The 15,846-nt window shown below is 44.1% G+C and overlaps 1 protein-coding gene across 1 annotated transcript; it reads left to right on the top strand.

Moving 5' to 3' along the window:
* Positions 1-9,512: 9,512 nt before the first annotated feature.
* On the top strand, positions 9,513-13,432 carry LOC307091470 (glycoprotein hormone beta-5-like; the record flags this gene model as incomplete). The annotated part of the gene is made up of 3 exons (XM_079758460.1): positions 9,513-9,670; positions 12,334-12,556; positions 12,992-13,432. The coding sequence occupies 3 exons, from the start codon at positions 9,513-9,515 to the stop codon at positions 13,178-13,180; spliced, it is 570 nt and encodes a 189-aa protein (XP_079614586.1). The 3' UTR covers positions 13,181-13,432.
* Between the last annotated feature and the right edge of the window lie 2,414 nt (positions 13,433-15,846).

Here is a 15,846-nt window from a genome sequence, read left to right as displayed (position 1 = left end):
GGATGAGCAGAGCGAGCCCCTTTTTGATTAGGAGGGAGAAGCGAAATGAGTGATGGTGTATATTGTGTATCTTACGGTAATCTGCCCGGGTCGGGGCCACCGCCGCTCTCGCCACGAGAGGAGCTGCCGCCGCCGCCGTTCAGAACCACCACCGATTCCCCCCCTCCTACTTCCTGGCCCTAAGTCGTGTGGAACTGGCTTCTTTGGATTTGATGTATTTATTTATTTATTGATCGTTTCTTTCTCTGTTCCGTTTCCTTGGTCTCCGCCCTTCTTCAGTTGGAAATACACGCATCCTAAAGCACAGACTGGCATTGTTTTCCAACCCCCTGGTCTGAGTGGTCTGAGTGGGTCTCACCACGCCCCCCCCCCCCCCACACGACGACAAACCAACTGGACACGGTTTGGTCGCAGGGTTGGTTTTCAACACCTAACGAAACATCTGGAAGCCTTTCCTCGGGTCCAGCTGTGATATCACAGGCATCAACGTGCTCTATCTGGTGTGTGCGAAAAACATCACACAAACATTGCCGCCCCCACCCCTACTGAGGTCCATAAACGACTCTCACACTGAAAGACTCACACTGAGACAATGGCACAGGTGTGGCAGCGTTCGGTTGGTGGAAGGGCGTGGTCAAAGAGGCCGATCGGGCACTCTGATTGGCTGTGACAGCAGGCACTCTATTTCTGTGTTTTTATTTAAGAACTTTTGAATATACCAAAAAAGAATGCCTCCTCTACTTTGCTTAATTAATGAATTGTATTTTTATTTGGGCTCACACACTCACACGAACCAATTGCATGCTTTGGTTTTAGGTGCCCACGCAAAGTAAGACTTTGGACTTTCTTTCCAGGATTCGGTTGGTTACCGTGACGAGTGTCAACGTCGTCAGGGTAACCAATGGGGTCGTACCATACCGACCAAACACCCTCCCACTTCGTACTCCTTACCGTAACACTACTCTTGACGAAGATTTGATGACTGATATGTTTTTTATACATCTATATATATAAATATATATAGCTATATATGAATATGTCTCTGGAAAGTAATATGTCCGTTGTGTGCTATGGGGAAATCAAATAGTGTAGCAGAAACTTTGAAGGAGAATGCTGCCCGAGTGTTTGTTATTTATATCTTTTTAGTTTTTGTTTTTGTGTTAATTGTATTGGCAGTGACGCCTCATTGAGGAAGGTAAGGAATGTATCCGAATTTCCGTGTTTTCCGTTATTTTTCGGGATATTTTCCCCGATATTTGTGGCCGTAGTTAAAACAGGAGGGTATACCGCAGTCAAACGTGTCAACTATAACGGGAGCGGCTGATTTCTGTGACTGATTTCGCTTGAGTGGACACAAACTCGGTATCCAAACTCATGTACTATTAAACTACCTGGATTGACAGCAAAAAAAACAAGAATATCCTACAAAACACGTTCAAAAAGACCACCACCACAAGTCTCGTCTTGTCCACCAGAGGGCGACGACGAAGCAAAACCGAACTAACACGAAATACAAATACCAGTTTGACTTTTCTGACCTCGGAACCCGAAGGACCCGCGACCACAAGTGTTCGATTTCCGAAACAAAAACAAAAAAAACCTGTACATTTCCGTCTAATTATTGTATTATAGGCGTGTGTGGGTGTTTGTGTTTCCAAAGGGGGCGACCAGATATAACGTTATTTTAGCAATATTTTCATTCTTTCAGGAAAACGTGTGTAAGTGTGGGTGTGTGTGGCGTGTGTTCTTTCTTTAGTGTGGGTCAACGGTCGCCTAAATGGGGGGGCTAGGTGACCGTTCAGCCCCCGTTTTCTGCTGTCAAACATGTGTCCTTGATATTTTATCACATTGTCTTAAAACGGTTCTTTAATTGTCAACCATTTTGAAGAATGTTTTTTAAATCGTTTTTTGATTTTGTTATTGGATTATTATTTTGTGTCCAAATGAAACGAATGCTATTTATGTTCAATTTGATCAGGAAATTGTTACCTTAGTAGATGATTGTATGTATGTCAGTGTTGAGTGTCTGTGTGTGTGTGTGTGTGTGTGCTGTACACATGCAAAGTTCAGACACAAATGCCGGTGTGTCGTTTCGTGAGTGAAACCGTTCATTTTCTTTTTTTTCTCGTAGATAGGGCGATGGAGAAAATGTAGGGGGGGGGGGTGGATGCGTTCATCTGTCTCTTTGGTTCCGGTAGAACGGGGATGGAAGCTGAATGTATCTTCAACTAACAACCACCGCTAGGCCATATGTTCCATCGTGCAGACGTTCAGACGTTCGTTTTGGTCCATTGGTTTCCTTTTTCCTCTTTCCTCAAATCACTCGATAGTCCAAATCACGCCTTAATCAGAACGTTACTGCCAACCAACCGAAATCACACCTAGCCCCCAGACGACCGGAAACAATTACGCATTTTAGCTTTCATCGTCATCCGTCTTTTCTTTTTGGAAAATATAGCTTTAGTCAAACCGACTATTGATTCAGCGTATGCAATAAAAGGTAATAGATTTTGTAGCAGTCAAGTGTGTAGCAGTGAATTTCTGCAGTCACGGTGTTTAGAGAGCATAGGTGTGTGTGTGTGTGTGTGTGTGTGTGTGTGTGTGTGTGTGGATCCATCTTCTGCTGTGAATACAGTAGCCTTTGGATGCACTGAGTTCCCTCCGGCTGGCTGGCGCTTCAGTCAGAGACGAGAGCTCGGAGCTTCCCCCCCGATGGCCGATCAGTTTGTGTTTTTGTGTTTTCACTATTGTTTATACCACTTGATTGTTACTAAGGCCTATAGCTGGGTGAGAAGGTAGACCTTTAGATACACAATTGCCCCCCACTCTCCCCCCCCAACAGCTACATTTGAAGAGGATCCATGTTGTAACTAGAAATATCTAGAACGCTCGAATGATTTATCGGAAACCTAGGCACTGTTTCCCCGAAGGTGTTTGACTGACCCTTTGCGCGGCGTCATTTTGTTTTGTCCTCAAAGCATCTGTAAACTTAGGGAGTCTGCTGCCCAAGCCCCCCCCACCCCCCTACAAGCACCCGTCCATGCCCCCAAATCCAAAGCCAGTAGAAGGGGTGGGGGTGGAGCAAAAACAGGGGAGAAAGGAATCACGGAGGTGGAGGTGTGGCACCGGAGAAGGATAGAGCGACGGCAATAAGTCGGAGACCGCCCGGCCTACAGGCTTCAACCAGGAACCCCCGTGTCCACGCCCTCCACCTCGTCCGCACGCGGGTTTATGTTTGTGGTGCTGAGGTCAAAAACAAGAATCCCAAAATGCTTACAGGTGACGATGAAGGTGAGGATCATGATGACGACGACGATGAGGATGATGCTGATGATGATGATGATGATGATGATAAAGAAGACGTATATTTTGGGGACCAACTAAGTAGTGTAGCGGTGGGGGGGTGTGGGGCGGAACGGGGGTCTGAATGTATAAAGGTTTACTACTACCGTACCTAATGTTACATGCTGGCGGGGGATGGGCAGGGTGTGGGTAGGGGGGGGGAGGGAGGGAGGGTTGTAGATTGGAGGAGAAAAAAAAATCCCAAACAAAACTATGTACTAAAAATTGAAACCTCACTTTGAGAAAACACTCTTGTGTGTGTGTCCAGAGTCTTTGTGTCGCGCCTTCCTATCTCTGTGTCCTGACAGTTGCTCTTTTCGTTCATATTTGTGTACTATTAGGTCGCCTTGAGGACCAGTGTTGGCGGGATGCAAGATGTCCGTTACACATTATACATACAGTATTTATGTAAACGATAACCGTTACGCAAAGGACACCTTTCACAAAAACCCAACCAGTGGGATTTATTTACATAAACATATGAAAAGGACACGACATTAAGATATACAGAGTCCAAAACATAAAGACAAGACAAGACAAATCCCAGAGAGGTGGCACGACCAGCCAGCAGTCCCATGACCAAAAGCATTCCCATGGGAATGGGAATCTGTCGCTTTAAACTCCAGTCTTGACAAGTGGTCCAGGTGCTCCTAATCAGCTCCACTGATGCAGCACACCTGAGCATGGGCTGAGACATGCCAACAGAACAGGGACAAACACAGAAAGCAAGCCCCCTTCTGAGGCTTAAGTGTGCACGTTTAACTTGATTGTGCCCCTGCACCACCCAAAGACCACTGCACTGCCACTGCAAGGCCAGTGGGGTGTAGAGGAGCGTAACAATAACACACAAGACTTTAGCGTAGAAAATGCTGAAATTGTTCCAGGCCTATTTGGAAATTAGGCCTGGCATTTCACACCTCCACTGTGAATATTTATATTGGTATAGCGTATTCATATATTTATAATAATGTGTTGGTAAAATATTGTAATATAACAAAAACAATTTATCTGCAACTGGTAGGATTTGGCCTATTTCATTAGAAAGCTAGCCAACTGTATCTTGGCAGAATCAGCCTTCCAAAACCCTAACACGCTATTGTTCAATAGCAAGTGACAAAATTCACATGACATCTTCATTGAAATGCATGTAACCATTTCATTGAAATTATACTGTCAAACACGGACCAGTTCATTTCACTCATCTCAGCGGTCCAGTGGTGAAGTCTGCTGTTTTTAAGCACTGCAGACCTGGGTTCGAATGACGTAACGCACATTCTCCTGCGAACCTAATTAGAGTTTTGAACCAATGTCATGTGAATTGTAAGGTCATTTGTAACTCAGACTAGTTAATGCTTATTATGTCTGTCGTCCAGTGGAGTGTACCACTGTTCTGATTGACTGCTGTCGCTAACCACTGCGAGCAAGGGTTCAAGTCCCACCAACAACAGCCTCTTTCAAACCTATTGGCTCTTTTTTTAACAGTGAAATGTGAGGTTAATTATATACTCCCACAATATCTAAGACGGTGCCCCTGTGGCGCAGGTGGTAGAGCTGTTTAGGATCTGTTCTAGAGACATGAGTTCGATTCCAGCCTTGGCTGGTTTTGTGGGAATGATTGTATGGTGAATGGATGATTGTGAATTACTGTCTGTGTTAATCAATTGACGTGAATGACTTAATTCACAACAATTAATTTGCACAGACATTGATTCTGATTGAATGGGTGAGTGGGAATGACTGTCTGGGAGGATAGATGGTTGTGAATGAGTGCACTCATTCCATCATCAATTCTCACAGACAGTCATTCGAAATGAATGTGTGAGAGAATGGCTCCCTTCACTAAACAGTGGTTCTGACTAACCACCAATGGCAGGAATTGAACTCATGTCCCCAGAATAGGTAGAGATTAGAACAGCGCCCCCACCTAGGCACCTCTTATTTGGTAAAAGTTTCAAAATTTTAATAAACAGCACATGAGCCTAGGTGTGGCTGCCAGGACTTGAACCCAAGAGTCCAGATCTCACATGAGCCTTTTTCTGCCAACGTGCAGCGCTCATCTCCGTTGCACCACCGAGACACACAGAGTGATATGCTCGGAAGTTATACTTGTAGTTTACTTTAGAATAGACGTCACTTAAGAAGAAGGGAGTTTTATCATAAAAGAGACACATTCACACGAGGCCAACGGGATCAGAACTCGAACCCAGTATCATCAACACACTGGCCTCCAACACTAGTGACATGATCAATCTCCTTTGTGCTAGGGCACCGGAGACTCTGACCTGCTCGGAAGTTATACTTGTAGTTGAAGTTAGAATAGAATAGTCCAACATAAACAGGACTAGAACACAATGCCAGCCACATACAACCCTGGAACCAGTGATCTGTCCCTGTGTGTTATTGCGACACACGGGATTCGAACCAGTGATTGAGGCTAGATCCAGCCTCAAGCAATTTACCCCTAATGTTCGGGGCCACCTCAATTGCACCACAGAGACGTACATTCTGAACTCCGATGTAGATTGGAGGAGAAATAAAAATCCCAAACAAAACTATGTACTAAAAGTTGAAACCTCACTTTGAGAAAACACTCGTGTGTGTGTCCAGAGTCTTTGTGTCGCGCCTTCCTATCTCTGTGTCCTGACAGTTGCTCTTTTCGTTCATATTTGTGTACTATTAGGTCGCCTTGAGGACCAGTGTTGGCGGGATGCAAGATGTCCGTTACACATTATACATACAGTATTTATGTAAACGATAACCGTTACGCATAGGACACCTTTCACAAAAACCCAACCAGTGGGATTTATTTACATAAACATATGAAAAGGACACGACATTAAGACATACAGAGTCCAAAACATAAAGACAAGACAAGACAAATCCCAGAGAGGTGGCACGACCAGCCAGCAGTCCCATGACCAAAAGCATTCCCATGGGAATGGGAATCTGTCGCTTTAAACTCCAGTCTTGACGAGTGGTCCAGGTGATCCTAATCAGCTCCACTGATGCAGCACACCTGAGCATGGGCTGAGACATGCCAACAGAACAGGGACAAACACAGAAAGCAAGCCCCCTTCTGAGGCTTAAGTGTGCACGTTTAACTTGATTGTGCCCCTGCACCACCCAAAGACCACTGCACTGCCACTGCAAGGCCAGTGGGGTGTAGAGGGGCGTAACAATAACACACAAGACTTTAGCGTAGAAAATGCTGAAATTGTTCCAGGCCTATTTGGAAATTAGGCCTGGCATTTCACACCTCCACTGTGAATATTTATATTGGTATAGCGTATTCATATATTTATAATAATGTGTTGGTAAAATATTGTAATATAACAAAAACAATTTATCTGCAACTGGTAGGATTTGGCCTATTTCATTAGATAGCTAGCCAACTGTATCTTGGCAGAATCAGCCTTCCAAAACCCTAACACGCTATTGTTCAACAGCAAGTGACAAAATTCACATGACATCTTCATTGAAATGCATGTAACCATTTCATTGAAATTATACTGTCAAACACGGACCAGTTCATTTCACTCATCTCAGCGGTCCAGTGGTGAAGTCTGCTGTTTTTAAGCACTGCAGACCTGGGTTCGAATGACGTAACGCACATTCTCCTGCGAACCTAATTAGAGTTTTGAACCAATGTCATGTGAATTGTAAGGTCATATGTAACTCAGACTAGATAAAGCTCATTATGGCTGTGGTCCAGTGGAGTGTACCACTGTTCTGATTGACTGCTGTCGCTAACCACTGCGAGCAAGGGTTCAAGTCCCACCAACAACAGCCTCTTTCAAACCTATTGGCTCTTTTTTTAACAGTGAAATGTGAGGTTAATTATATACTCCGACAAAATCTTAGTCGGTGCCCCTGTGGCGCAGGTGGTAGAGCTGTTAAGGATCTGTTCTAGAGACATGAGTTCGATTCCAGCCTTGTCTAGTTTTGTGGGAATGATTGTATGGTGAATGGATGATTGTGAATTACTGTCTGTGTGAATCAATTGACGTGAATGACTTAATTCACAACAATTAATTTGCACAGACATTGATTCTGATTGAATGGGTGAGTGGGATTGACTGTCTGGGAGGATAGATGGTTGTGAATGAGTGCACTCATTCCATCATCAATTCTCACAGACAGTCATTTGAAATGAATGTGTGAGAGAATGGCTCCCTTCACTAAACAGTGGTTCTGACTAACCACCAATGGCCGGAATTGAGCTCATGTCCCCAGAATAGGTAGAGATTAGAACAGCGCCCCCACCTAGGCACCTCTTATTTGGTAAAAGTTTCAAAATTTTAATTAATAGCACAAGGGCCTTGGTGTGGCTGCCAGGACTTGAACCCAAGACTCCAGATCTCACATGAGCCTTTTTCTGCCAACGTGCAGCGCTCATCTCCGTTGCACCACCGAGACACACAGAGTGATATGCTCGGAAGTTATACTTGTAGTTTACTTTAGAATAGACGTCACTTAAGAAGAAGGGAGTTTTATCATAAAAGAGACACATTCACACGAGGCCAACGGGATCAGAACTCGAACCCAGTATCATCAACACACTGGCCTCCAACACCAGTGACATGATCAATCTCCTTTGTGCTAGGGCACCGGAGACTCTGACCTGCTCAGAAGTTATTCTTGTAGTTGAAGTTAGAATAGAATAGTCCAACATAAACAGGACTAGAACACAATGCCAGCCACATACAACCCTGGAACCAGTGATCTGTCCCTGTGTGTTATTGCGACACACGGGATTCGAACCAGTGATTGAGGCTAGATCCAGCCTCAAGCAATTTACCCCTAATGTTCGGGTCCATCTCAATTGCACTACAGAGACGTACATTCTGAACACCATGGATGTTAAACTTATAGTTGACATTCGAACAGACGTGGCTTAACAGCAAGAGAAATGTATCGCAAAAGGGACAGTCACTAAAGGTCAATCCCAATCATACAACAAGAACATGAACAGGACTTCAACACGATATCAGCCACACACACCCTTCAAACCAGTGTTTGAGGCTTGATCAAGACACATGTACTCAGAACTAGACCCCAACAGTGCCACTGTTGGGGTCCTTTCACATGATGTAGTCTGAGTGTTCTGCCCTTCAGGCATTTCATTTGAATTGAATGCTTTAAATTTGTGTTTCATCCAGACATTTATTTTGACGTTTGTATTTTTGAGCTGCACAGGAAGTAGGCAGGAAAATAATTTAGATCACGTTAGAATGCGCGTGTGGAAAAAGCTAGAAACTACAGATCGATGAAGAGTGCAGACGGCCATTACCCCAGAGAAACGGCTTCTTACATGTTGATTCCCCAGCAGAGGCATCGCTTGTACGTAATTGTACGTATCACATCTTTGTTGTAACTAAGTTAGCTCATTGTATGTTAATTACATAATGTAAAAAACGGAGTTATAAGGCTAAAAACTAAGTGGGAATGTTAAGAACTATGCATGTTAGTTTCAACACGTGGACGCCTTCAGGATAATGTTAGTTCTAAGAAATGTTAACAGTTAGCTTTACATGTGATTTCTATACTTAAGGTATTGTTCAAGGAAACTAGGTGACTTAACTAGTTGCAATACTTTGTTTGTTTTCTAGTTTCACTCTCTTTCATCTTTTGATCTCTTGAGCTTATCAACATGGATTCAATACAATGTGAAGAATGAAAATAAATCTGCAAACAAGAATCGAAGGCATTCTTCATGTTCATGAATAGAAGAGAGTTTAGCTCACTGTCTAGTTGGAGTTAGCACACCTCAGCGAGGATAGTACACTGAGTTTATCATTTACTTTACAATTCACATAACCTTGCTTCCAAAAAGCAACTAAGTTTGAAGGACAGAAGTTTGCTGTTACACACACACACACACACACACACACACACACGCACACACATACCCCCCCCCCCCCCCCCCACACACACACACAGAGTAAGCAAGGGGAAAGTTATGTCAGACCTATGCATTATCATACATGTCTATAGCACACAGCGAGAGAGAGAGAGAGAGAGAGAGAGAGAGAGAGAGAGAGAGAGAGAGAGAGAGAGAGAGAGAGAGAGAGCGAGAGAGATGAAGTGATATCCAAGAGGTTAAGAAAATAATGAAAAGCTTTTGTATTTTCCAGGGCACTCGCTTATATTATTTCTGGCTCGGGTCTCGAATGAAATTTCATGATAATTGCGATGACGTCAGTGTCCGTCCTCCCCAACTTCTAAAAACAACAACAAGGCGACACGGGGTCCATTCCCCAGTAGATGTTGGACCATCTCTCACGGAGTGGAAGAGGCAGCAGAACCCATCGAAAAGCCACCGAACAAGGTAGATGATTTATTTAAATGAGTTTACGCTATGTGATCATTACAGTCGGTAGGCCAATAGCATTTTCACTTACTCATTCCCCTCCTTCTAGCCTACATTTGTTAGAAAAGAAAACCCAACTAAATACAACGCGTCTCCAGACACCCCACCCGGGTTCCCCTTTTGATTTGAGCCAGACATGCGAATACTTTGTTGGGTTTCATTGTTCAGGTAAATGTTTCCAATGCTTTTATTTACATTTTGACCGCGATTATCATCCGTTATGTCTCATAAAACAAACAATTGAGCGTATAAAACCATTAAACTTACTGAAATATAGCAGTTTATTTTCGTCTTTACTTGACTTTACAACGCGTGGTTATCTGCATAGCCGTCGCCTGCGCCTTTCCTGCAGTGCTCCGGACGTCCACTGGAGGGCGCCAAATCACCCGCTTCATTAAGCCGCACATTGTCTCCTTGGCTTTTTTTTTAATTGACTCGCAAACCCGCAGTGTTGGGCCCATCTTCGTCAATCGGTGACTCATCGCTGCTGTGACATGGGCAAACTAAAGTTTTCCACATATACATTTTATGAAACATTTTATGGAATCGGATTGTTTTATCTTTTATGGATGATGATTCATATAGGATATATGAATCATCATCATAAAACACCATAAATAACGTAAAACACCATAAAACACACAACGGTGATTCATATAGCCGACATATGAATCACTGTTGTGTATAAAGAATAGGACTAAAAAAAGGGTCTTGCTATTTTTTGTACATCATACATTAATTTAGTGACTGTGTAAAAAACAACAGTCATAAGCAGGACTTGAAGCTGGGTCCCAAGCACGTAATTCAGCAGGTCTTATGCAGGTCACTGCACCTCAAAGACACTTGCTGTGGTTGGTTATTCATAAAACTTCAAATGGAAGGGCTTTCATCAGTGGGCCATAGGCTCAATCACTATTGTGTTACCTCACTGGCATTAGGTATACAATAACTTACATGACAATCTTCTTCAATTTAACTATATCCTATTAATTCACAGATTCAGTCCTTTGTCGCAAACAGGTAAAAACACAAAGCAAATTTTCGATTTTAAAAAGCAAAATAATAACTTCAGGTTCATTCAATTAGGTCGCGATACTTTGAGTCCGCCGTGTGCCGCATCTGGTGGTGCGTGCGCAACCGAGCAGACTCTCTGGGGCAATGGGCCGGCTTGCGCACCTGTTGCGCATTAAGCAATCAATCAATGCGCACGGGATGCACTAACCACAAACGAACACAGTCGATCCATGCTTCCATGTAGCGTTTTCTTCTAACTAATCCATAAACCAGTTTTGACACCATCCCCTGTGATGGGGCTGCAGATTTTCCTGCAAGCTTTTATTTGCAAAGTAGCAGTTGAAACTCTCGTGAACACCGGCTTGTGGACTACCACTTCCACTTTGTATCTTCCTCCGGTGAATACAATATGGGATGAATAAAAGAAAGCAATTATCATACAATCATGCAAACTCAAAATAGACCCCCCTCCTGCTTCTCTATTCATACCGTTCTTCAGGCGATTGAGTCAGCACACACCGCAGACAGGCGGTTTCGCCTGTTGCGGCTGCTGGATGTGGAAGCGGAGGTTGTTGTTCACCTATCGGGGGTGGCGGAGACCAGTGTTGCCAGATTGGGCAACACTATTTCCCCCCCATTTCGTCACACAGTAGAATCCACGCCAGTGTATGACTTCTAAAATGTTTTTCTTTTTCTTATGGAAAGTTCTGTTTTGAACATTAAACCGAACTTACAACAAACCGTTTGTGAGCAGGTCCAGCTAAAGGCATACTAGACCATATAGGCGGTCTCCTAGGGCGAAGGAGATTATTGAAATTAAAATTAACATAGCGCCCCTTCTCATTGTCTGCCTTGAGATAACCAATGAAGAAATACACTTTATACATTGTAATGTCATGTGTGACCTCTTTATTTATCAAATGATTGATGATTGATGATTGATTGATTGAACACTCTGTAGACTCAGGCTCGAGTCCCCGCTCACACGGCCACCAAGAAGGGGGTAACCCCAAAAGGTCCCCCAACGTGTCTGCAGAACCCCTCCATCCCCCCCTTCACAGGGGTTGGGGGGGGGGGGGGGGGGGTGTTACAACTAAGAGGGTTATGCAACTTTTTTGCACAATCTTACGAATCAATGAAAGTTATGTTGAAGTTATCCCCCCACCCCCCCTATTTTTTTTAACTCATTTAAAAACTATAACACGCAGGGACTTGAACTAGGAGCTCTGGTGATGATAACCGATTGTGCTTCCCACTCAACCACCAGTTCATTGTGTATGACGTTGTTAGAGGATGGATTTGACCTTCAATTCAAAGAACATTATTGTGTTTATAAAACACTTTTCATAGTGAAGAACCTCGGCGGGACTTGAACCCACAACCTCAGCGCTGATAACCGAGAGCTCTCTCCAATGCACCGTAGACGCAGATTTTGAAACAGTCTGAAGTAATGTTTCACATTATATTCACACAATGACTTTAGGTTTGAAAAACCATAGACAGAATAGTGACTTGATCCCTGGTATCAGGCACTTTAATCACTATGTCTTACCGAGCCTTAGTTTAACTAAACAGACATTAAACGACCGCTCCTCTTCCTTTCCCAGGATGCATCTTCGCACTTCATCGCTTTTCTTCTTCTTCGTCGTCGTCGTCGTCGTCGTCGTCTCCTTGCCCGCCAACGGGACGGTGTCGGTCACCGTGGCGACAGCCCTCCATGAGTTCCGGGGCTGTGCGGTGAGGGAGTTCTCCTTCGTGGCCCAGAAGCCCGGCTGCAGGGGCCTGAAGATCACCACTGAGGCCTGCTGGGGGCGCTGCCACACCTGGGAGGTAAGGGGGGACACACACACACACACACAGACACACACACACATACACACACACACACACACACACACATAGAAATGAACATGCTCAACCACACACACATGAACATGCTATTTCTCACACACGGAAAAATGCTCATACACACACAATTACGCTCACACACACACACACACACACAAAAACACACACACAGAGCCACACACACACAGCGGTTATGGGTAATGTAGTCGTCTCATATTGTGTGTTCATTACCCTAGCCGTCGATAAACGATCGGTACATAGAATTAATGAGAAATACAGCAAAACACAAAAGATGGACCCTGATGCTCTTTAGAAACTCACTGACATCATGACTGTGTGTGTGTGTGTGTGTGTGTGTGTGTGTGTGTGTGTGTGTGTGTGTGTGTGTGTGTGTGTGTGTGCGTGGGCCCTCTGCAGAAGCCCGTGCCGGACCCCCCCTACATCCACCGGCACCACCGGGTGTGCACGTACGCCCGCACACGCCACGCCACCGCCCGCCTGCCCGGTTGCCGTGCCGACGTGTCCCCGCTGTACCACTACCCCGTGGCGCTGCACTGCCACTGCGCCGCCTGCTCCACCCTGGACACCGAGTGCGAAACCTTCTGACCGCTGCCTGGCGCCCGGGGGCAAGGCGGTCGCCGTCGCCGTGGCGGTTTCTGTCAACAAAGCAATGTCGTTTGTGTGTTTTTTTATTCTGGGGCACGTGGGGATCATTAATGGATTTGAAAGGGAGCGCGCGCGCGTGCGTGCGTGCGTGCGTGCGTGCGTGCGTGCGTGCGTGCGTGCGTGCGTGCGTAAGCCGTGTGTGACCTTTGTGAATTGTACACCTCAGATCAATAAAGCATGTTTCTATTTACATTACAATTCCTCTTGTGATGCCGTCTGTACTATCAACAGCTGTAGAGGATGAGAACACTTTGATGAGGAGATTCTCTGATTATGAAACATTGCAAGACATTTAAGACAAACATTAATGCATCCTCTGGACTCTGCATGCAACACTTGTATTGTAAGTGGTTCATAAATTACAACCACATACTTCTTCATACGTCAGCTTCTGTTAAATATATATTTTCAATGGCATCATTTGTGTAAAAATAATTTAGATTGGTCATTTATGTCCTCGTGAATGACGGAGGGATACTGGCAACACTTTCAACTTATTCACACAGCATCCATCTTGGGATTAAACACATTTAAAGTGAAACAACCCCAGTTCTATTCGTTCTGGCTCTGTAAACAGTTCAGTTCCAGTAAGCGCCGTCCATGCGTCTCATCAACGCCTCATCGGCAGGGGCGCGTTAACCACAACAGACAGAGGTGAAGCACGCAATAACACATATTAAACCTGTAGAGGGAGTCTTCGAATGTGAACCAATGTACAAGAGGTGTGGGCATTTGGTTGATTTGAAACATACCGTAGTGTTAATGTAGCGATCGCTTTAGCGCCTGAAGACTTCTCAAACACAACCAGCTTCCGAGGCAGACTCGTGGGATGTTCCCCTCCTTGCCTCCTGCCGTTGCTTATGGGTCCTAGTGCCGCGCAGTTACACACCGTTTCGGGGTGGGTTACAGCCCAGCTCTGAAGGCACGGATCGAGGCTCATTAAATCCGCTTACAACATACAACACATAAAAAGTATATATATCGTCACACACACTTAACACTGTCTGTGATGTTTAGATCACTATTGACTACGGAGTGTGAAATAATACCACAGAAGAGAAGGTATTATTTCACACTCCGTTGTCAATTAACTAATCCGAATAGAGGGATAGCCAAGCGGTTCCCTGAGCCTGATTCATGCTCAAATTCAGCCAATACCTCGGCTAAAGCCAATGGAAAATGAAGACCTTATTTTGGGAAGAGTAGTAATTTATCGGCAAACCAATATACCCAAGTGCGCACAATACCTACATTACTAATCCAATGTGTTTCGGCACGGGCTAGAGTATATAAGCCACGTACTAAAAACATCACAGCCCAATGATCGTCACAAAACACTTAACTCTACCGCGGGGCATGCTGGGAAAAACCTACTAGTAACATAACTCATGGTTTTGCTCAACAATCACTGAGACTTCACTCTACCGCGGGGCATGCTGGGAAGATATTGCGGCGGCGGATAGCAACCGTAATATAAAGGCTGCAATATATGTAAGGGATAATGTATAGAACGCCGGTCATTATCAGGAAAATAATTAACTTCATAATAAAATAACTTAAAATAACACACGGTGTGCCCTTTTACAATTTATTTGTTACCAGCATTCGTTGTGTTGATCAGCAGATAAATAGTCCGCCAAAGATGTTGACGTCGCTTAGCAGCAACAGAGTACGCTGGGGTTGATAAGTTACTGGACTACCTGGGAGTGAGACGAAAGACGGCAGAAATTCCACTTTCCTTGACATCCGAAGATATGCAAACATAGGATGTCTATGTTTGCATATCCTTTAATTATACCGTGTCCATTAATCCCTGATATATGGACACCTACTTAGTAATTCCAGTCAAATTGTCTGTTCAGCCTTCAAAACGAGAGCTGGTACATTGTGGAAAATGCATTAAAATGTAATAAGAAAACGCTGTTATATGCTTTAGACCCTGCAGTATCTGTGGTATAAAGGCTGGGGCGAATTTCAAATTATAAATATGTACACTTTAGGTTTAAAGTATAGACCGTCGCGATTCCCATTGAAACGAATGGCGCGGTGAATAGTCTTCAAAACGAGAGCTGGTAAATTGTTAAAAATGACAATTTTAATCAGACAACGCGGTTATATGCTTAAGACCCTGGAGTATCTGTGGTATAAAGGGTGCGCGAATTTCGAATTATAAATATGTACAATGTATCCTTTAAATACGTCCATGGAACTGATGGCCAATGTGAATAATAGATACAGATGGACCGCTGAAGAGGTAAAACTTTTCCCTGCTCTCATCAAAGAAAAAAACATTAAAGCTATTTTAGATGGAAAACAACGCAATTCCACTATATATCAGGACCTAAGAGAGGATGTTATCAAAAGGATACGACAAGCCCTGGAATGTGTGTAGTTTTCCGCTCCAACCACTTGATGGAAACGCACCTAATTCAAATTTCTTTATTGCGAACTTTCTAAAGATTCGCTTCACCTTTTAGATGGAAACGTGACTAGTCTAGTCTCACCATCCCTGTCTTTGTTAAAGTCAGCGAAATATGTGGTGCCAGTATGGAAAAGTTTTCAGAAATTCGTAGAATACGCACAACAATGAAATAACGACAGTGGTA

The sequence above is a fragment of the Pollachius pollachius genome (genome assembly GCF_949987615.1).
Source record: "Pollachius pollachius genome assembly, chromosome: 20".
Taxonomy (NCBI): domain Eukaryota; kingdom Metazoa; phylum Chordata; class Actinopteri; order Gadiformes; family Gadidae; genus Pollachius; species Pollachius pollachius.
This window is presented reverse-complemented; position numbering and strand designations above follow the sequence as displayed.